This window comes from Nyctibius grandis, chromosome 4 (genome assembly GCF_013368605.1).
Source record: "Nyctibius grandis isolate bNycGra1 chromosome 4, bNycGra1.pri, whole genome shotgun sequence".
NCBI classification, from domain to species: Eukaryota; Metazoa; Chordata; class Aves; order Nyctibiiformes; family Nyctibiidae; genus Nyctibius; species Nyctibius grandis.
Window position 1 is genome coordinate 45591030 of NC_090661.1, and position 21393 is coordinate 45612422.

General features: G+C 40.8%; 1 protein-coding gene across 1 annotated transcript in view; it reads left to right on the forward strand.

Moving 5' to 3' along the window:
* Positions 1-11721, forward strand: part of TTC6 (tetratricopeptide repeat domain 6) — a 63655-nt gene extending 51934 nt beyond the window's left edge. The window contains 5 exon segments of the mRNA XM_068397369.1: positions 31-241; positions 3544-3696; positions 3901-4071; positions 8645-8870; positions 11585-11721. Coding sequence (XP_068253470.1) covers positions 31-241; positions 3544-3696; positions 3901-4071; positions 8645-8870; positions 11585-11721 — 898 coding nt within the window.
* Positions 11722-21393: the final 9672 nt, after the last annotated feature.

Genomic DNA, 21393 nt, shown 5'->3' on the forward strand with positions numbered 1-21393 from the left:
AAACAGCAAACATTAATATCTCTATTTTAGACTTCATGAGTTTGAAGAAGCTGGGAGATCATTTGACCAGGTTCTCAAACTAGATCCTGTTTCTGTGGATGCCTATGTTGGACGAGGAAATTCGTACATGGAAAATGGACATGAGGCTGGTTGTAAACAAGCACAAAAAGATTTCTTGAGAGCAATTCACCTGAATCCAAAGTGTATAAAAGCCAGAATTTGCTTAGGATACAGCTTGCAGGTAACACACCAAAATTCATTGTCAATGCTATGCTTAATCAAACAAAATAACATCAATTTTATATGCATACATTTATATAATACATAAAATAATTGTAATAAACATCAGATAATCCATGTACTTAAGACAAGCCTTATGGCATCTTCTTTCTTTGTAAGTAAATGGTTAGGCTATTATTTTCTTTTCATGTTTGTGCCCAGTCTTGTTGGAGTTCTGCTCTTGAATAAAGGAATACCAAGTAACTTGACACTCATTTGATTTGCATATATGGTTCTATGATAAACTAACATTAAGAACTGGCATGTGTTGTGTGTATGAGCTGTTTACTGAAGTAAAAAGCAGCCAAAGTGTTGGTGAATCTGTGTAAAACAAAATCTCATATGTCCTAGTTATCCAAACTATACAGTTAGCAAATTTGCTAAAATCCCTTGGTAAAGGCCTTATATATAACGATCTCTGAAAACTACTTAACTACATAGAAAACAAACTTCTATATTAGCAAAGGGATATATGATATGACTTGACAGTTTTTGTCTGTGTCTAATTTCTGTCATTTAGTTACTGTGCTCTATTATATAGTTGTCTGAAATGTCTTGAATTGTCATGAATCTTGCTGCAAATTATTTTTCGCCAGTGTAAACAAGAAACTAATGCTAGTAGCACGTGTCAGGTGGTCTTACATGGGTATCATGCAAATTTCCTTCTACAGCTTTGCCAATAAACTTAAATTCTAACTAATGCTTTCACAATGCTTTGGAAAGTACTGTGCAAGAGAAAAACCTGGAGTGACTACATTGGTGAGTAGGTAGGAATTAGATATCTTATGTGCAGGAGGCAACCCAGAAATTTCACATAGTGGCAGGTGCTTAATTTCTGAGAGGCCTAAATCTCATTAGATGCCTTCTCTTTAACCTGATTATACTTTTTTGTGACTCAAACATAGACGCATGTGGAGAAGTATTTTGATGTGGGGAATGATATGATTAGCCTTCCACCTTTGCTTAATTAATCCGTATCTTAGGTAAAATGTTTACATTTTGCCTGTGGTCCCAAGTGGCCTACTCGCCCAGAATTAAGCACTTTCTTGACTGTGCTAAGTTCATCATGAGGTACAGTATGCCATTTGACCATCCAGGGGAGGGATTTTGCTAAGCAAAATTTTAATTTAATTGGTTTAATTTTATTCTGTGTGAAGTCCAATATATAAGTCTTCAGGTCACAAGCACGTATATAGCCCATCTGGAATTTAATCTGGTGAGGGATGTGAAGGGCAACAAGAAAGGCTTCTACAAGTACATCAGTAGCAAAAGCAAAATTAGGGAAAATATGGGCCTGCTGATGATTCTGATTTGGGATCTGGTGACAAAGGACATGCAGAAAGCTGAGGTACTCAATGCCTTCTTTACATTGGTCTTTACTGGTAAGACTGGCTTTCAGGAATCTCAAGTCCCCATGACTGGTAGAAAAGTCCAGAGCAAGGAGGACTTACCCTTGGTGGAGAAGGATCAGGTTAGAGAACAATTAAACAAAATGGACATGCACAAGGCTACGGGATCTAATGGAATACATCCACAGGTGCTGAGGAGCTAGCCAACATCTTTGCAAGGCCACTCTCAATTATCTTTGAAAGGTCATGGCAATCGGTAGAGGTTCCCAAAGACTGGAAGAAAGTAAATGTCGCTCCTGTCTTCAAGAATGGCAAGAAATAGAATCTGGGGAGCTACATGCAGGTCAGTCTCACTTCAGTCCCTGGAAGGGTGATGAAGCAAATAATTCTGGAAACTATTTTTAAACACATGAAGGACAAGAAGGTGATTGGGAGTGATCAGTATGAATTTATGAAGGAGAAATCATGCTTAATGAACCTGATAGCCTTCTATAATGAGATGACTAGCTTGGTGGATGAGAGTGGTGCAGTGAATGTTGTTTATCTTGACTTTAGCAAAGCTTTCAGTAGTCTTTCATAAGGTCTTCATAGAAAATCTGGTCAAGTATAGGCTAGATAAGTGGACAGTGAGGTGAACTGAAAACTGGTTGAACTGTCAGGCTCAAAGGGTCATTATTAGTGCCATAAAGTCCAGCTGGAGGCCAGTCACTAGTGAAGTACCCCCAGGGGTCAGTACTGGATCCAGTACTGTTCAATGTCTTCATTAATGACCTGGATGATGGGGATAGAGTGCACCTTCAGCAAGTTTGTAAATTATACAAAATTTGGAGGAGTGGTTGATACACCAAATGGTTGTGCTGCCGTTTAGAGGGATGACGGGCTGGACATCCTGGAGAAATGGCAGACATGAACCTCATGAAATACAACAAAGGGAAGTGAGAAGTTCTGTATGTAGGGAAGAATAACGTCATGCACCAGTAGAGTCTGGGGGCTGACTGGCTCAAAAGCAGCTTTGGAGAAAAGGGCTTGGGGGTCCAGATGAACAACAAGCTGAAGATTAGTCAGTAATGTGCCCTTCCAGTCGAGGTGACCAATGGCACCCTGGGCTATGTTATGAGCAACATTGCCAGAAGGTTGAGGGAGATAGTCTTTCTCCTGTACTCAGTACTGGTGAGGCCACATCTAGAGTGCTGTGTCCAGTTCTGGGCTCTTCGGTACAAAAGAGACATGAACATACTGGCACTCATCCATTGAAGGGCCACTAAGATGATTAAGGGCTTGAAGCATATGTCATACAAGGAGAAGGGAGAGAGAGGTGAAGGCTCAAGGGGGAATCTTATAAATGCGTATAAACATCTGATGGAGCAATGCAAAGAAAATGGATCCATGCTCTTCTTAATGGTGCCCAGTGACAGGACAAGAAGCAATGGGCACAGACTGAAATACAGGTAATTCCATATAAACATCAGAATATTTCTTTATTTTTTTTGTACCGTGAGAATGAACACTGGAACAGATTGTGCACAGAGGTTGTGGAGTCTCCATCCTTGGAGACGTTCAAAAGCTTAACTGTACATGGTCCTGGGCAATTTTCTCTAGCTGACCCTGCTTTGAGCAGGGGGTTGGCTTAGATGATCTCCAGAGATCCCTTCCAAACTCAACCATTCTTTTATTCTGTAATATAGAAGAGGTAATACAGTTAAAACCATTGTGACAGATATGTTACATAGTTGCAAAGACAATGAGTATTGCATGATTAACAAGATATTTGAATTATTTTTTCTGTAATTTAGTTAACCGAATTTGTAAATATAAGCATGCTTCCATTCTCTACTGTAATTTTTTTAAGTGAGACCATTAGTATGTTTGGCATTTCTTATGTTTCTTATTGTAGTTACATTGCAATTAATTTTAGGCCCTTGGAAAGCTTCAGAGAGCTTGGAGCCAATTTACAGTTGCCATTTGCATTGATCCAAAATGCCATACTGCATATGATGGATGAGCTTCAGTCTGTCTTCAAATGGGTGAAACTTTTGCTGCGTTTCAAGATACAAATGCTGCATTAAAGGTAAATGTTAGCTTAAAGTGATTTTACTAAAATCAACCTATTGCTATGAAGTCAGACAATACTATATATGAAAAGTTTCCAATTTGTATTAGAAGGTGCAATTCAATTTTTTTTTAAAGTAAATGTATCTTTGAAAAACAGAATAAATTACTGTAGAAGTGTGACTTTTCCCTGAGTAAGAATGCATCTTCTATTTCCTTTCAGCTTGCTACCACTGCTCCGCTGCTAACAAATCGGGGTGTCATCAATCAGTTAATGGGATATCTACCCTGTGCCATGAAGGACTATCAACAAGCAATTTCTGTTGACCCCAACTATGTGTTAGCCTATTTCAATGCAGCAAATATCTACTTCCATAATCGACAGTTTTCACAGGTAAGTCTATACTCCGTCTTTATACTGTCTTCAGAACTTTTTTCCTTGAATAAATACTGTTGGTATAAAGCTGTCTTTAAGTATACTTAACACAAAGCTTTCTTACATTGAATTTCATGGTCCTCTACCAGGAGATGAATTAATGTGCAGTAATTAATAGTAAATAATTGCCCTACTACTATGTATTTTATCATATATATGAATGAACTAAGATTCATGATAGCTAGGATGCACATCACAAAAGTTTGTAAATAAATGAGGTACCAAAATCCCACTGATGTTCAGTAACTCTCCCACCAGCCTATCTCCCATACATTAAATAACTTACCCCCAGATTCACTACAGCAGCATGACAAGGAGAGTGAAAAGAATCTCCTGCTCATGAACTTTAATCAAGAAGTCAGATCTTCCTCCTGTTATCACAGTAACTTCGGAGTTTTAAATCACCTCATTCTGCTTAAATACAGCGGGTATCTTCAAATACAGAAGAGATGGATACTGAAATTCCTCTTGTGAACTTGAAATCTGCTTGAAGGCAAGGATCATTGATTTTTCTCTGTGAGGAGGCCCCTGCAATTATTTTTCCTTTGGTCTTCCAGTCACATTTCCTGGGTGTAGGCTCAGGCTTTTATTTGGTTGGAGCTTTGTGGTCCAGCAGCTGTAAAAACCCAGAACCAGCATGGATGCTTCAGCACACTTAATCTACTTGAATTAATCCCCTCCTAGAGTTGCATCTGTAAACACTTCAGTTTGCAGTTCACTTATTGAGGAATTCATCATGTATAGTACAGGCTTGGCATACGATTTTAAACCTAGATAGTTTGTACTTCAATACAGCACAAAAAATAGATCATGTAAGAAAACAATTTAATGTTCTTGTATAGAATCACAGAATCATAGATGGTCTCAGGTTGGAAGGGACTCATAAGGATCATCAAGTCCAACTCCCTGCTTCTTGCAGGACTACCTAAAATGAAACCATATGACTAAGAGTGTCGTCCAGATGCTCCTTGAACTCTGACAGGCTTGGTGCCATGATCGCTTCCCTTGGGAGCCTGTTCCGGTGACCCACTACCCTCTCAGTGAAGAACCTTTTCCTAATGTCCAGTCTGAACTTCCCCTGACAGAGTTTCATTCCATTTCCTCGTGTCCTATCACTGGTCACCAGAGAGAGGAGATCAGCACCTCCCCGTCTGCTGCCCACCTTGAGGAAGGTATAGATTGCGATGAGATCACCCCTCAGCCTTCTTTTCTCCAAGCTGAACAAACCAACTCACCTCAGCCATTCCTCATAAGTCTTGCCCTTGAGGCCTTTCACCACCTCGGTTGCCCTCTTCTGGACACACTCCAATAGTTTGATGTCATTCTCATATTGAGGTGCCCAAAACTGCACACAGTACTCGAGGTCAGGCTGCACCAGTGCAGCGTAGAGTGGGACAATCACCTCCCTTGAATGGCTAGCTATGCTGTGCTTGATGCACCCCAGAACACAGTTGGCCCTTTTGGATGCCAGGGCACACTGTTGACTCATATTCAACTTGCCATCAACCCAAACCCCCAGATCTCTTTCTACTGGGCTGCTCTCCAGCCTCTTGTCCCCCAATTTGTATGTATAATCAGGATTACCCCATCCCAGCTGGAGAATCACAGAATCAATCAGGTTGGAAGAGACCTCTGGGATCATCGAGTCCAACCATTGCCCTGACACCACCATGTCAACTAGACCATGGCACTAAGTGCCGTGTCCAGTCTTTTCTTAAACACATACAGAGATGGTGACTCCACCACCTCCCTGGGCAGCCCGTTCCAATGTCTAATGACCCTTTCTGAGAAGAAATGCTTCCTAATGTCCAACTTGAACCTCCTCTGGCAAAGCTTGAGGCTATGTCCTCTTGTCCTATCGCTAGTTGCCTGGAAGAAGAGGCCGATTTCCACTCCGCTACAACCTCCCTTCAGGTAGTTGTAGACTGCAATAAGGTCACCTCTGAGCCTCCTCTTCTCCAGGCTAAACAACCCCAGCTCCCTCAGCCGTTCCTTATAGGTCAGACCCTCCAGACCCTTCACCAGCTTGGTCGCCCTCCTCTGGACTCGCTCCAACACCTCAACACCTTTCTTGAAGTGCGGGGCCCAGAACTGAACACAGTATTCAAGGTGCGGCCTCACCAGTGCCGAGTACAGAGGGACGATCACTTCCCTAGACCGGCTGGCTACTCTATTCCTAATAGAGGCCAGGATGCCATTGGCCTTCTTGGCCACCTGGGCACACTGCTGGCTCATGTTTAGCCGGCTGTCGATCAGCACCCCCAGGTCTCTTTCTGCTGGGCCACTTTCTAACCACTCTTCCCCCAGCCTGTAGAGCTGCATGGGGTTGTTGTGGCTGAAGTGTAAGACCCGGCACTTGTTCTTGTTGAACGTCATGCCGTTGGTCTCAGCCCATCTATCTAACCTGTCCAGATCCCTCTGTAGGGCCTTCCTACCCTCCAGCAGATCGACACTCCCACCCAGCTTGGTGTCATCTGCAAATTTGCTGAGGGTGCACTCAATCCCTACGTCTAGATCATCTATAAAGATATTGAACAGCACCGGCCCCAAAACTGAGCCCTGGGGAACACCGCTAGTGACCGGCCGCCAGTTGGACTTTGCCCCATTCACCACCACTCTCTGGGCTTGGCCATCCAGCCAGTTTTCAACCCATTGAAGAGTCCACCCATCCAAGCCCCGGGCAGCCAGTTTGTCTAGGAGGATGCTGTGGGAGACAGTGTCGAATGCCTTACTGAAGTCTAGACAGACTACATCCACAGCCCTGCCCTCATCTACTAAGTGGCTCACTTGGTCATAGAAGGAGACCAGGTTTGTCAAGCAGGACCTGCCTTTCATGAATCCATGTTGGCTGGCCCCGATGCCCCAATTGTCCTGCGTGTGCCATGTAATGGCACTCAGGATGATCTGTTCCATCACCTTGCCTGGCACCGAGGTCAGGCTGATAGTTCCCTGGATCATCCTTCCGGCCCTTCTAGTAGATGGGCGTTACATTTGCTAATTTCCAGTCAGCTGGAACTTCTCCAGTTAACCAGGACTGCCGGTAGATAATCGAGAGTGATTTGGCAAGTTCATTTGCCAGTTCCTTCATTACTCTGGGGTGAATCCCATCTGGGCCCATAGCCTTGTGGGTGTCCAACTGGCACAGCAGGTCACTAACTGTCTCCTCCTGGATTATGGGGGCTTCACACAGCCCCCCGTCCCTAACTTCAGGCTCTGGGGGCTGAGTCTCCTGAGGACAACCGGTCTTGACATTAAAGACTGAGGCAAAGAAGGCATTGAGCACCTCTGCCTTTTCCTCATCCCCTGACACTACACTACCCTCCTCATTCAGCAAGTGGTGGAGGCTCTCCTTGACACTCCTTTTGCTGTTAATGTATTTGTAGAAACTTTTTTTTGTTATCTTTGACTGTATCAGCCAAATCAAGCTCTAATTGAGCTTTGGCCCTTCTAATCTTCTCCCTACACGACGTGGCCACGTCCCTATAGACCTCCCAAGTTACCCGACCCTTCTTCCAGAGCAAATAGGCTCTCTTTTTTTCCTTGAGTTCTAGCCTAAGTTCTCTGTTTAACCAGGCCGGTCTTTTTCCCCAACAGCTTGTCTTCCTACACACTGGGACAGCCTGTTCCTGAATATTTAGTAATTCCCTTTTGAAGCATGTCCAGCCTTCCTGGACTCCTTTGCCCTTCAGGACCGACTCCCAAGGGACTCAGTCCACCAGCCTCTTAAACAGGCTAAAGTCAGCCCGCCAGAAATCTAAGGGAGAAGTTCTGCTCTTGCCCCTCCTTACTTCCCCCACTATCGAAAACTCTAACATTTCATGGTCACTATTCCCAAGACGGCCACCGACCCTCACATCTCCCACTAGTCCTTCTCTGTTCACAAACAACAGGTCAAGCAGGGCCCCTCCTCTAGTGGGTTCATTTACCACTTGCATGAGGAATTTGTCCTCCACACATTCTAGGACCCTCCTAGATTGCTTCCTCTCTGCCATGTTGTATTTCCAGCAGACATCTGGCAAGTTGAAGTCACCCACGAGTACAAGGGCCGGCGACCAGGCGGCTTCTGACAGCCGCTTGTGAAACACCTCGTCCGCCTGCTCATCCTGGTTGGGTGGTCTATAACAGACTCCCACCGTAATGTCCGCTCTGCAGCTTCCCCCTGATCTTTACCCATAGACATTCATCCTTGTCATTCTCATCAAGAAGTTTAAGAATAGGTGCTGCATTATAAACTATTTTCTGTGGTAATTAAAATAGACCTTAGTGTGTAGCTAATTTCTTCTGTGCTATGATTACAATTCAGCGTAAACAGCTGTTCTTTTTTCAGAAGTCTGGGTGGGGATTGACCTATTTGTGGATGAACGTGCTGGTGCTGTGTCTCTTTTCTATGTACAAAGAATGTTAAACAGAACGTGTAAAGACTTAAGAATACTAACGGCTTAAAGAAACAAACTGGAATTTACAAGTTGTACATAAGCAATTTCCTCAAATTTTCACAGTGTATTTTGTCTCAAGTTCATGTGTTTTGCAGGCCTATTGCTATTATTCCAAGGTATTACAACTTGACCCAAGAAATGAATCTGCTATCATGAATCGTGCTGTTACAAATACATTACTAAGCAATATTGAAGAAGCAAAAGAAGACTTTGAGAAAGCAATTTGTCTCTGCCCATTCTCTGCAGCAGTGTATTTTAACAGGGCCAATTTCTATAATGGATTAAAGCAATATGAACTAGCTGAGAAAGACATTTCAACAGGTAATCTTTATTTACCTGTCATGATTATGTTTGGTAACATACTAACAATTATGATAACAAATTACTTGGTGTTATTTCATAATTCAGAAAGTATGTGTGTATTTTTGCTAGCATATTTTCTACTTAATTTGATCAGATATTATGATGTGATTAAAAAGAAGAGATTAATTAATTGTGGGGTTTTTTTTGAGAACAGAGTCTCAAAATTGAAAGAATATGTAAATTAGAATATAAACTGTTTCATATAATGTGTGTCATTAGCAGCTGAACAGAGCCCTATTCTAAATGAAATTGTGGCAAGAAGTTGTGCGAAATACTCTACTTACCAAGTCCAAAAAATTTTTGAGTTTTTGTGTGTGTGTATATGTGTTGAGATATCTAGGTGCCTAGAAAACATCATTCAGGTAACTTATTTTATATATAAACATGAAATTTAATGAATGTACTCTTTGTAGAACAAGTTTTGAAACAGTATTTGGCTTCCGTAAGCTTTTCTATTGGCTCATAGAGCTGAATCAAACTTTCATCCTGATCTTAGTAAAAAACAAATCTTTCGTTCAGTTTCAAGACAGCTAAGCTATATTATTCCATTGCTGCTTCTGTCATTGCTACTAACATGAGATTCAGCAACTCTGGATACAGGCAAGCTTCTCTCAGTAGCTAAAGTTATGTTCAGTTTGTATTAATTTTATAATAATGTGGGTGTTGTCTACCTAAACTTTAGTAAAGCCTTTGACACCGTTTCCTACAGCATTCTCCTGGAGAAACCGGCTGCTCGTGGTTTGAATGAGTGCACTCTTTGCTGGGTAAAAAACTGGCTGGATGGCCAGGCCTGAAGAGTTGTGGTGAATGGAGTTAAATCCAGCTGGCAGCCAGTCAAAAGTGGTATTCCTCAGGGTTCAGTGTTGGTGCTAGTTCTGTTTAATGTCTTTATCAATGATCTGGATGAGGGGATTGAGTGCACCCTCAGTAAGTTTGCAGACGACACCAAGTTAGGTGGAAGTGTTGATCTGCTTGAGGGTAGGAAGGCTCTGCAGAGAGATCTGGACAGGCAGGTTCGATGGTCTGAGGCCAGCTGTATGAGGTTCAACAAGGCTAAGTGTCGGGTCCTGCACTTGGGTCACAACCACCCCATGCAACGCTACAGGCTTGGGAAAGAATGGTGGAAAGGTGCCCGGCAGAAAAGGAACTGGGGGTGTTGGTTGATAGCTGGCTGAATATGAGCCAGCAGAGTGCCCAGGTGGTCAAGAAGGCCAGTAGCATTGTGGCTTGTATCAGAAATAGTGTGGCCAGCAGGACTAGGGAAGTGATCATCCCTTTGTACTTGGTCCTGGTGAGACCCCATCTCAAATACTCTGTTCAGTTTTGGGCCTCTCACTACGAGACAGACATTGAGGTGCTGGAGCATGTCTAAAGAAGGGCAACGAAGCTGGTGAAGGGTCTAGAGCACAAGTCTCATGAGGAGCGGCTGAGGGAACTAGGGTTGTTTAGTCTGGAGAAAAGGAGGCTCAGGGGAGACCTCATCACTCTCTGAAGTCTTTTGCCTGTAAATTCCTCTTCTCTGTCCTTCATTCACACAATACAATCAATTATCTCTTGACACTAACAAAGAACAATCTATAACTCATAAAAATCAAATGTGGCATTCTATTCTTAAATAACTTCGGCTAGTTTTGCACAATCAAGGTAATTATATTATTTAGGAGAATAAAGCGTGTGTAAAATATATAAAAATGAAAATAAGTTATAAATAAACTTATTTTAGGTAGTTATAAACTACCTGAAAGGAGGTTGTAGCGAGGTGGGTGGCCTCAAGTTGCACCAGGGGATGCTGAGATTGGATATAGGGAAAAATTTCTTCACCAAAAGGGTTATTAAGCATTGGAACATGCTGCCCAGGGAAGTGGTAGAGTCACCATCTCTGGAGGTATTTAAAAGACGTGTAGATGTGGCACGTAGGGACATGGTTTAGTCATGAACTTGGCAGTGTTAGGTTAATGGTTGGGCTCAATGATCTTAAAGGTCTTTTCCAACCTAAATTATTCTATGGTTCTATAAAACAAAATTTAGTAATGTGGCTTTGATTTGACAACACTTGATTGTACAGGTAAGGATCTTTCCAGAAAAAATAACTCTTTAGATTTGTTTTTTTAGAAATTAGTTTACTTTTACAGTGGAATTTGTCAAAATAGTGTTTTTACTTTGTGGCTTACATGACTAGTGTTTTCACAGTGTTAGATGGTGAAAATTGACTAGACCAGGGAGCTGATTGATTTTCAACAAATTTTCTCCCTAAAGCAGAATTTTAAAACAGCAGATTAAACTTTCCAAGAAGTACCTAAATCCTTTTTATCCAAATGAGAAGCTGAATGAGATATTGGGTACATTGCCATGTTCCAGAAATTGGATGGTGGTAGTTTTCTTCTCTTAGATTTTGCTTGTGTTTCAGAGGAAAGCATAGTTTCTACTGTTGGGGCAAAATTGAAGTGGGATTCATAAATGGCATCAAAAAGAGAAGAAAAATCTGAAGTTTAAATAACAAAACAAAGTTGCCTACCTCTTGTTGTAAAGTTAATGTATGTAGTATGTTTTGTCTTGTGAAAGCATATCTGGAGAATTTGAGCATTGACAAAAGTTTTTGGACCATGCTTCTCTTTATAATCGTGTGATAATGTTAAAAAAAAAGCCTAACATTCTATTTCTTATTTCTACAGCATTGTCAATTCAGCCTAATGATGCCTTGATGTATAATTTTAGAGCTGAAATTCGTGGTAAATTGGGTTTCAATAAAGGGGCTGTAGAAGACTACAAACAAGCAATCAGCCTTCAAGAACAGATTGATTCCATGTGAAAAGATACCAGTTCTCATACTGCTTGGGTTCTATTTACAGATTTCTCAGACCTCTAATTAAAAAAAAGAAGTCCAACATGCAAGAAAAATTTATAACTTATTTTCATTTTTATATATTTTACACACACTTTATTCTCCTAAATAATATAATTACCTTGATTGTGCAAAACTAGCCGAAGTTATTTAAGAATAGAATGCCACATTTGATTTTTATGAGTATATACTATGTGAGTATATATATGAGTATATATATATGAGTATATATATATGAGTATATCTATAGATTGTTCTTTGTTAGTGTCAAGAGATAATTGATTGTACTGTGTGAATGAAGGACAGAGAAGAGGAATTTATAGGCAAAAGACCTCAACCATATTGGTTATAGAAGGATAAAAGAGACTACACTCCACCTTCCCGTCCAAATATAAATGTTTACAGTGATGCTAATTATATGTCACCTGGATAATCTGGGAAGTAAAAATTCTAAGGTGGCTACCAAATGCTTGTGACTGCTAACTAGGTCTCACTTTCTTCCTGATCTTCCTTCTATACCTCTTCATAAGATTTCCCATTCTCCTACTCACATGGTAGGGGAAAGCCATTGTGCAAGGTCCATCTGTTGCAGTGTGTGAGAACTACTCAGAGAACTGACATTTGGGAAGGACATGATTCAGTTTGTGAGTAAAAAGTTGAGGTTACTTTCTTCCCCTTAAATATATGACACTATGCCAACTTAAAGATGCACGTAAAAATGCATAAATAACGGATCATAGTTTTGTGTTCTGAGCTGTAAGAATGGGCTTAAGATCAGGCTGTCATCTAAACATGGAGATTGAAATGTGAATCTGTGTGACCAAAATTTAAAAATTGTCAAGCCCTACCCATGTACTAAATTAAATCCTTAAGTCTGGAATACTATGGTGAAGATAGCAAAAAGATGACGCAAAACAGATGTCTTTTTCTCAGAAAAGAGTAAAAGAAGGAATCTTAAGGTCTTATTCAGCATGCGAGCAGTCCCGTGGTTTGAGACAGTGGGAAGATTTCTAAAGGCACAAACGGCACTTCAATGCATAATCCCAGTGGTATAGAAATTGTATGTGAAATTTCAGTTTAGCTTAGATATAAAATGCTATCAATTTTCCTCTTGAAAAGGGCAAAAGGAAAAGGTGAGAGGGACCTTTACAAAACAATAGACTTAACACATGCTGTTAAGTGCCTGTAATTACCTAATGTTCTGTATGTGGAACAATCCCTAGATATTAGAGAATAATCCACAATAGAATCAAAATTAAATCATCTAATTTATATAAAATTAGTATTAAAGAATTACATTGGTCCATTTAACTTTATAACTGATCTTTTTTGGCACTCCTAGAGTTAAGTGATTTTTTTCATTTATCTGCTATTCAGATGAAAGTAAAAAATGTTGTCATTGCTTTGTCACGAAGAATTGCATCTTATTTTCTCTGAGTCCTTAACACATTGCCATATGCTATTCCTGTAAAATACCTGTTCTTGCATACCTATGCAGTGTATGTTTAGCCAATGGGATAGACTGGAATTTTACCTTTGTTCTGGTATCTAAATTTTTGCATTTGTAATATCACATTACATTGTAAAAATTCCTATGCTTGTCACCTTATGATATTTGGGCTGAAAAAAAAAAGTACATTGGAAAGGAAATTCAGAGTATCACAGATAAAAGCTGTTAACTCAGTAAAGCATTTGACTGCATCCCTACTCTCCTTGACTGTCCCCTTATCTTGTTGTTTAATATCTAGCGTAATGAGACTTTGCACTTGCAAGATCCGTGATGATAAGGTTGACTGAAATAAACGCATCATAGTTAACATATAAAAGCTAGAACAAGTTCAAAAAAATTCTGTACTTAATTTTTGTTTATTCCTGTTTAGTGTCTCTGATGTTTAAAAATTAATGTTTATAGATATAAACAATAAATTAAAATATTTCTAGACCTTGTAAGGTGTTGCATATTAATATTTCTTTTGAGTATTATACATTAAAGTGTTTCTCACTAGAAATCTGTTTGGAATGACAGTTTTTCTTAAAATTAAATTAAAATATGTGACCATGGGATGATCAAAAAGCAATTTCTGCTTTTCTGTTCTCCAGTAATTTGAAATATGAATTGCTAGTAATAGCTTTTAGAAGTATTAGTTTTACCACACTTCATAACTACAAAAAAAAAATAATCTGGTAGACTGCAACACACAATAGGGAGAAATTTTTTGTGACTTACAGAATTCAAGAATCAGAATAACTATGTCAAGTCTGATTAGACCATTGTAGCTACAAGTTTCTGTAGAGTTTTACCTTTCTGAGGTTTTGCTTTTGTGTCTTTAATGTTGATTGTTATGTTACTAGAGCTAAGTTTCATAGAATCATAGAATCATTTTTGTTGGAAAAGACCTTTAAAATCATCAAGTCCAACCGTTAACCCAGCACTGCCAAGTCCACCACTAAACCATGTCCCTAAGTGCTATATCTACATGTCTTTTAAATACCTCCAGGGATGGTGACTCAACCTCTTCCCTGGGCAGCCTGTTCCGCTGCTTAATAACCCTTTCAGTGAAGAAATTTTTCCCTATATTCAATCTAAACCTCCCCTGGCACAACTTGAGGCTATTTCCTCTCGTTCTGTCGTTTGTGAAGTCCAAAGTGATTGAATAATTGCTTACAGCTTTTTCCCTCTGGTTCTTTTTTTTTTTTATTTATTTACCTTATTTATTTTTGCAGCATCATCACATATCCAAGTGGATCAAGTGTAATGTACAAAGTATAAATGTATGTGTGTCTGTATTTCCATACATGATTATCATGGCTGTTGATGCAAACTGGGGAATTATTTACCTAGTTTCCTGTAGCACACAAAGTCAAAGTTTGCTTGCAGGATGGTGTTGGTGGTATTTTTGTCCCCATTCTCCTTCTCCTCATGCCTCTTTCAGTGCTCTTTTTTATTATCTGAAGAATTGTTTATTGATGAAATTGCTAAATTATGCATGATTCTGTGGCCTTTTCCTTTCTTTGACCTCCTTATGAATTACCTGCTGATGGGTTGTGAGATAGTGGTACCCTCATCATGTCTAGTGCATCATCAAACTTAAATTGGAATGAAAAGAGGTCTAACCTTTCCTTGGATCCTTTTCTTGTGATATTCACTGTAGTTTTTTTTAGTTTAACCTCTCTTGAACGTTGAACAGAAATGGACCCTTAGAAGATTTTTATCTTCACATTTAAAATCGGAAACCAAATAAAATTAGTTATGACTCACTATTGATAGAGTGACTTGACTTAACTAATATGGAATATTGTAATCTCCCCTGCTTGTAATTTTTTTATTCTGGATGGTGTAGATCTATTTTTTTAATTTATTTGCACAATAGAACATGAAAATTTCAAGTTGCATGATCAAAACTTGCTGCTTTCTTTGAAAAATAGATTATCAGCTCCTTTTTTTCTCCAAATCTTTCTTTTAAATTTCTTTTCTTGCCTAAAAGAAATTTTATATTTTCTAAAGCTTTTTAAAAGTAGGTGGAAATATTTTGTATAATAGCACTTCTTTCATGTCTTTTTTTTTTTTTTTTAATAAATTAATGGAATCATTAGTGACTCTAAGAACCACTGCTCCACTAATAAATTGCAATTGTATTTTGCAGGCTGAACAGTACCACTTGAACTTCCCTGTTGGTAGGGACTATGGTAAATTTGTGGCATTCTGAATTTTGCCCAACCCAGTATGGGACAGGAGTTAAACTCTGAGGTTACTTCCATTGCTAATAATAGATCCAGTAAATTTTCATACTGGGGATTATCAAAGTGATTTTGTTTCACAAGCACAGTTTAAGAGAAGTGCTTGTCCTTTCCTATGTGATGGTATTAGTTCTTTCTGGATTTAAAATCTAATAATCTGGGTGGCTTTTTTTCTGCGTTTATTTCCTTTCATTCCCTTTTTCTAGAAAATCTGTTTGATAGACTGTAGTTAAAAAAAACAGAGTTACTAAGGAACTTCAGTGGCATTCAGGTTTTTTCTCCCTCTTTAAAATACTGATAATACATGCATTATTGGGAAACAGGTAATACTGTTTGATGAATAGAGAATGCAGTAGATGCCTTGGGAGGAAGTAATGAAAAAAGGACCAAAGCAAATATTTCTATTTGAAGCCCGACAAGGGAATAGGAAGTTATGAGTAATCTTTCATAGAATAGTAAGTTACGTAGATACATCTATCGAATGTTAAAGCAATTTCTTTCAATATTTTTTAATTTAGACTTTTTGGATGGGATACACCACCAAAATGATGATGCAGCAGATCTTTCATTACCTTCATTGAAAAGCAAAGGAAAGTGGTACTTTTTGAAACAAAGTGGGAAACTAGCTTATTTATAAGTTTGGGGAAATCATCTTTGTTTTTGCAGTTATTTTGCGGCAGACCTTTGTCTAAAGTTATTGATGAGGTCTTAGTTTTTATCAGATGAAATCTAATTTATTTGCAACTCAAGTCAGAAAAACATTTGCATAACAGTAGTATATCTCCAGTTTAATAATCTAGTTTGAGAGAGAATGTGACAATCAGAGACAGTGAGATGGGTAGCCCATGAGAGAAAAGAAAGTGGTTCAAATTTTACGGTTTCTTATTTCACAATGTAAATGACAAATGTCATTGATTTTCGCACGTCTTCAAGATCTCCACTTTGTAAAATAAGTAGATAAAATTTACTTTAAAATAATATTTTAAAATAATTGCTGAAAAATATTTAGTTTCACCTTAGAGTTAGCATGAACAAGATGTACATAGCTGTTTGTAGCTTACAGAGAAGGACAATAATAAAGAAAATTGACATTAAAGTGACAAACCAAAAACTTCAATGACAGTAAATAAACCAGAACAGAGCAAATGAAAAAATTGTGTTCTCAGCTGAACTCCTGTGTCAGCCACTCTACTGAGTTTTAGATAGTTTGGGTGTATGGGTAGGGTTGTTTTTTATTGAGAAACAGGGCTTTGGGACAGGATACCTGACAAAAAATACAAGTCCTTCCCAACTGGCCACATATACCAGAAATGCAGTCAATTCAGAAAATAAATTCATAGCTGGTGCTGAAGACTGTATGGCTGAGATAGTGGATTGACAAGATTGCTGTACAAGATTGCCATAGCAATGAAAGTGAAAAATGAGTAAAAGTGAACCAAACTCTGCACTGCTATGGTTGAAAACAAGCCTTGCAGGAAAGGCTACTCTTTAGAAAGAAAACTTGTGAGGTTTAAAGATAATTTGGGAAACCTCTTTGTCAAAATGTAATGAACGCAAGTGGTCTACCATTATATCTGAGATTGTAGTGTTTTCAGTTTACTTTTCTTGGGCTGAAAGGATGCAGTAAATTATAAGGCACTGCTGGCTTTGTTCAAGTGAGGGAAGACTGGCAACTCTATTGCATAAAGAAGGATAATCTTACAGCTGCTGCTATGGGATTCTCATGAGACAGTAGTTTTAGAGCAGAGCAATCAGGTTTTAGTCTTGCCTTGCCAGGTGTGGATATGAAAGTTAATTTTCTTTTTGAGTGGTTAGGGAGATGAATCAAATCTTAGTTTCTGAATTATTTTTATCTCAACGCTTTCTCCCTAAGAAACATATCTCAGAAATGTATTTTGTTTTGAGACTGAGTCAAATGATGGCAGATTTGTCATTTTCAGCAAATTAAAACAAATGCAATAGATCCCAGTGGAAGGGAATAAGAAATCTGTGGGTAATGTGCTTCTAATTTCAATGAGAAATATGCCAATTTTTTCACATTATTTATGTGTACGCTACACTTGTACTGCATTTTATAAGGCTGAGCCAAAACCCAGTTCCAGGCTCACCTTAAAGGTGCCTGAACTTTGTATGAGCACACTGTAAGAAGCAGGATGCAGGACTGGTATAATGCCTGCACAGTCTTGTACAGACATTACTGAGCAAAGGCTGCCTATGGCTGAACACAGAAGGTGTTTCTTAGTATGGGACACTCTGACTGTCTTCTTTTTGTAACACTGTCTGTGTTACAGCCATCTGTGCCCACAAGGGCAGATGGAACACCAGATGGTCTTGGCTGGTCTGGTAAGCCACGGTGTACCTGGGCCATCTACTATGCTTAAGGTAAGAGCATTCCTGGGTAGAACGAATATTAGTTCAAGTTACCTGTTATGTCTTCCATCCCAACCCAAGCCTCAAGCCAGTGCTTGAGCATGGGCTTGCGTGGACACAAATTGAATTTGGATTTGAGTTGGCGGTGGACCAAACCTTGAAAAGCAATATAGATGCAGCCTGAGCAATTTTGTGAGATATTAGGAAAAAAATATAAAATGTGCTTGCGAAAAGAGCTCTGAAAAAGTCAGTGTGAATAAAGGTGATGTTTTAAGTAACCTTATTCAAAAGACGACTCTCTCACAAAGTGTGACTTTAAGTAAGACCACCAGAAGGTGGCAGTCTGCAATCTTGAGTGGAACAGCTCTACTCCTCGGTAACGAGCTACACCAGCAGCCGCTGGCTCTGGTAGCTGTTGTGAGCAGGTATTACCGTATACTGGTGTTTTGCAATGCCTCTTGTTTAATTGCCAGAATTGTTCTCTTACTTCCTCTTTGATATGCTTTATACAGTTCTTTTATAATGGAATGATAACGGAGATTATCATACCTCACAAGCTCTTAAGTTAAAACTGTAATATTATAATGTAAATACATACAGATATGAACACGTGCACAAGCACACCCCCATATATATGTATACACACATGCAATAATACAGGTAATAAGCAGCACAAACCCTGAATAACAACTCTTTTACTTTCCTGTCCTGATTTTTTTCTCCTCTGGTTTTGAGGTACTGCTCTACAAAATGAGGCATTCAGAAAATAAAGGCAAATTAGGTGGAACCTTTTAACTGCTCCCAGCAATTATATTTTACAGCATATTTCTTTCTATTCAGTCTACTGAGTCATTAAATTCTTTTTGTTGCAAAGGAAAAAGGCTTATCATTTCTCTCCGGTGGAATTCAAACAGAAAAGCTAAAAAGTGGCCATGCCTTCCTTCATGACACATTCCTTCTCTCTGCCCTCTTTGCCCCGTTCTGAAAATGGACACAAAGCTTTGTTTGTGTGAAGTGGAAGACGTAAAGTGCTTTCTCTCTAAGGAAAAAAAGCCCCACCACCCCAAGCTTAGAATAGCAAGCAGAGGTTGTGACCTTCCAGAGCAAGACTTTGTCAACTCTAATAAAAGGAAAGCAGGCATCAGGCATTTTCAGAGCTGCAAGCCTTGTTTCTCTGTGGGGTGAGTGTCTTAATGGAATTGCAGTCTTCTATTTCTTTGTGACTACATGCACATGTGCATATAACAGTCATTAAAATTCTGGTTCAGAATTCATTAAATTCAGTGAAAGGAGTTTGACTAAGTTTGAGTCAAATTTACAAGCTACAGAAGAATGACAAATACTCCCTTGCCATTACTTTTTCCCTTGTTTATGAAAGCTAAAATGGTGTGATTGACCTGTTATTGGAAAAGACAGTGTTATTTATCCGCTTTTCCTGATCTGTTTGATAGTGATGCAGTGTGGCAAAGAGCTTATTTACGATTCCTAAAATGTAAATTTATAACATACAAAAAAACTTTGCAATGAAGTGTTTTTGTCAAGTGGTAGGTGCAACTTCATTTAGTGGTCTCATAAGTGTGCTGTTTATTAAGGCTGTTCTCATGGTGAGATAATATGAAACAAAAAAAAAATGCACTGGAAACTCATACACTGTTTTACTTGAGAGTAGCTTCCCCAAATAGACCTGTGTGCTGTAGAGGAGCTCTCCATCTACATAGGTTCATCTCTATTAGCTGGATGTTGCCTCTACTATTTTTAAACAGAGATGTCTGGTATAAAGGGAGGAAAAATATGTCTCAAGGGCATGGCAAAGCAGGGTTCTGCTCCTCTCAGTTGTCCCTCTTCCCCAAAAATGTCAGGTGGCTATGAATGTTGGAGAGATATTCTAAGCTCTCCGTGCAGGGGTGAGCTTTTTTACTTGTCCCCACTGCAAAAACCAGGAGACATTTCTTCCTGAGACGATGCACATGGGGATCCTCGTTCCTGACGTGTAGGTTCCTTTCTTCTCTCCCACCACACCTAAAAGAGAGGGGAATGGCCCAAGGGCCCACAGTCCCTGCAGCCAGGCTGTCCCCAAGGAGATGGGCTGCCTGGAGGGGAGCAGGAGCCAGGCCTGCTTGCAGGGGTGCCACACACCCTGTCCCAGCTCCAGGAGGAGCACTTGCCGAGCAAGGGCAGGGTTGGGGGAGGCTCATGTCTTTTCCTTCCTTCTCTTGCAGGAAGCTGACTTAGGAGGAGGAGGCACCACAGCAAACACACATCTGCTATGATGCTAGCCAGTGCCTTCATTGGGGAGGCAGGGAGCAATGGGAAGAGGAGGGGTAAGTCTCCAAAGGAGCAGTTCCGCACGTCCTTGGTGGAGGCAAATGCCTGGGCAGAGTCTGCCCAGGTCTCTGAAAGCCTTGCAGAGGGGTGAAGGGGAGGTGTTGAGGGGAGGGACAGAGCTCTCCCAGGGGGATGCTGAGCTTCCAGGAGAGGAGGGATGCCCCAGATCTGATGGGACTGACCAAGGGCTCCTCCAAGCAGTGGAAGGGGCTGCTGGGGCTCTGCTCAGGCCCATTCCTCTCAGCAAAGGACTCCAGGAGTCACAACCCATACAGCCAGTTATCAAGACCTTTGGCAATGGCGCTCATGACCAGCCCTAGCATGTGTCCTGGCCCTGCTGGCCCCCAGAAGGCTGTGTGGGCTAAGCCAGAGTGAAGGGTGATGTCCTGGGAGCTGAAGCCTGTGGTTGACAAGGGGAGAGCAGACTGCTGGTGCACGAGCAGCTGCGTGTGGGTCTGGCACTTGGGTGGGGAGCAGATCTTGGGCTAATCCTGCCAAGCTCTGGCATGTCAGCCTGCTCCTGGCCTGGCCTGGGACAATCTTGAGTGCCAGGGGATGGAGCAGGGTGTGCCCCCTCTCCCTGTCCACCATCCTTCAGCTCACCCAGGTGCTGCCCAGAGCTCAGTGGGGGCAAGGAGGCTGGGGAAGTTGAGGACAGGGAGAGAGTGGTAGCCGCAGAGGCTGGGGGAGCTGGAGGGAGCCTTGCTTTGAGGCAGAGTGTGGGGCTACAGCTGGCCCGGTGAGGGAATTTCAGCAGGAGTGGGATGTGTGGTGGGGTAGACAGGTGCTGGCTGGGAAGGTGAAGCCCCAGGGGCTGTGCAGGGGCACCCTTCCCCAGCCAGCCTGCCAACTCCTGCTCATCGCAGCCTTGGGGAGTCCCTCAAGAAGACTTTCCCCAGGCCCCTTGAGAGGTGCTAGAGTCACCCCCTGCTCCTGCTTCTCCCTCAGGGTTGGCAGAGGAGCTGTTGGCACCAATCCTGAGGTCTCCTCTGGCTCTCCACTGTGACCACCCTAGCATGGCATCTGCTTAGCTCTAGAAGGTACAGCTAGCCACCTCTGCAGAGCTGGTCTCGAGCCCTTCTCCGTGGCTCCGGTCAAGAGCTTAAGGAGCCACAGCACACCCAGAGCTGCACCTCTCCTGGTCTTTGTGCTTCTTACTCAGGATCAGGTCTGAGATGAGGACTATTGCAGCTCAAACAGCCTGCA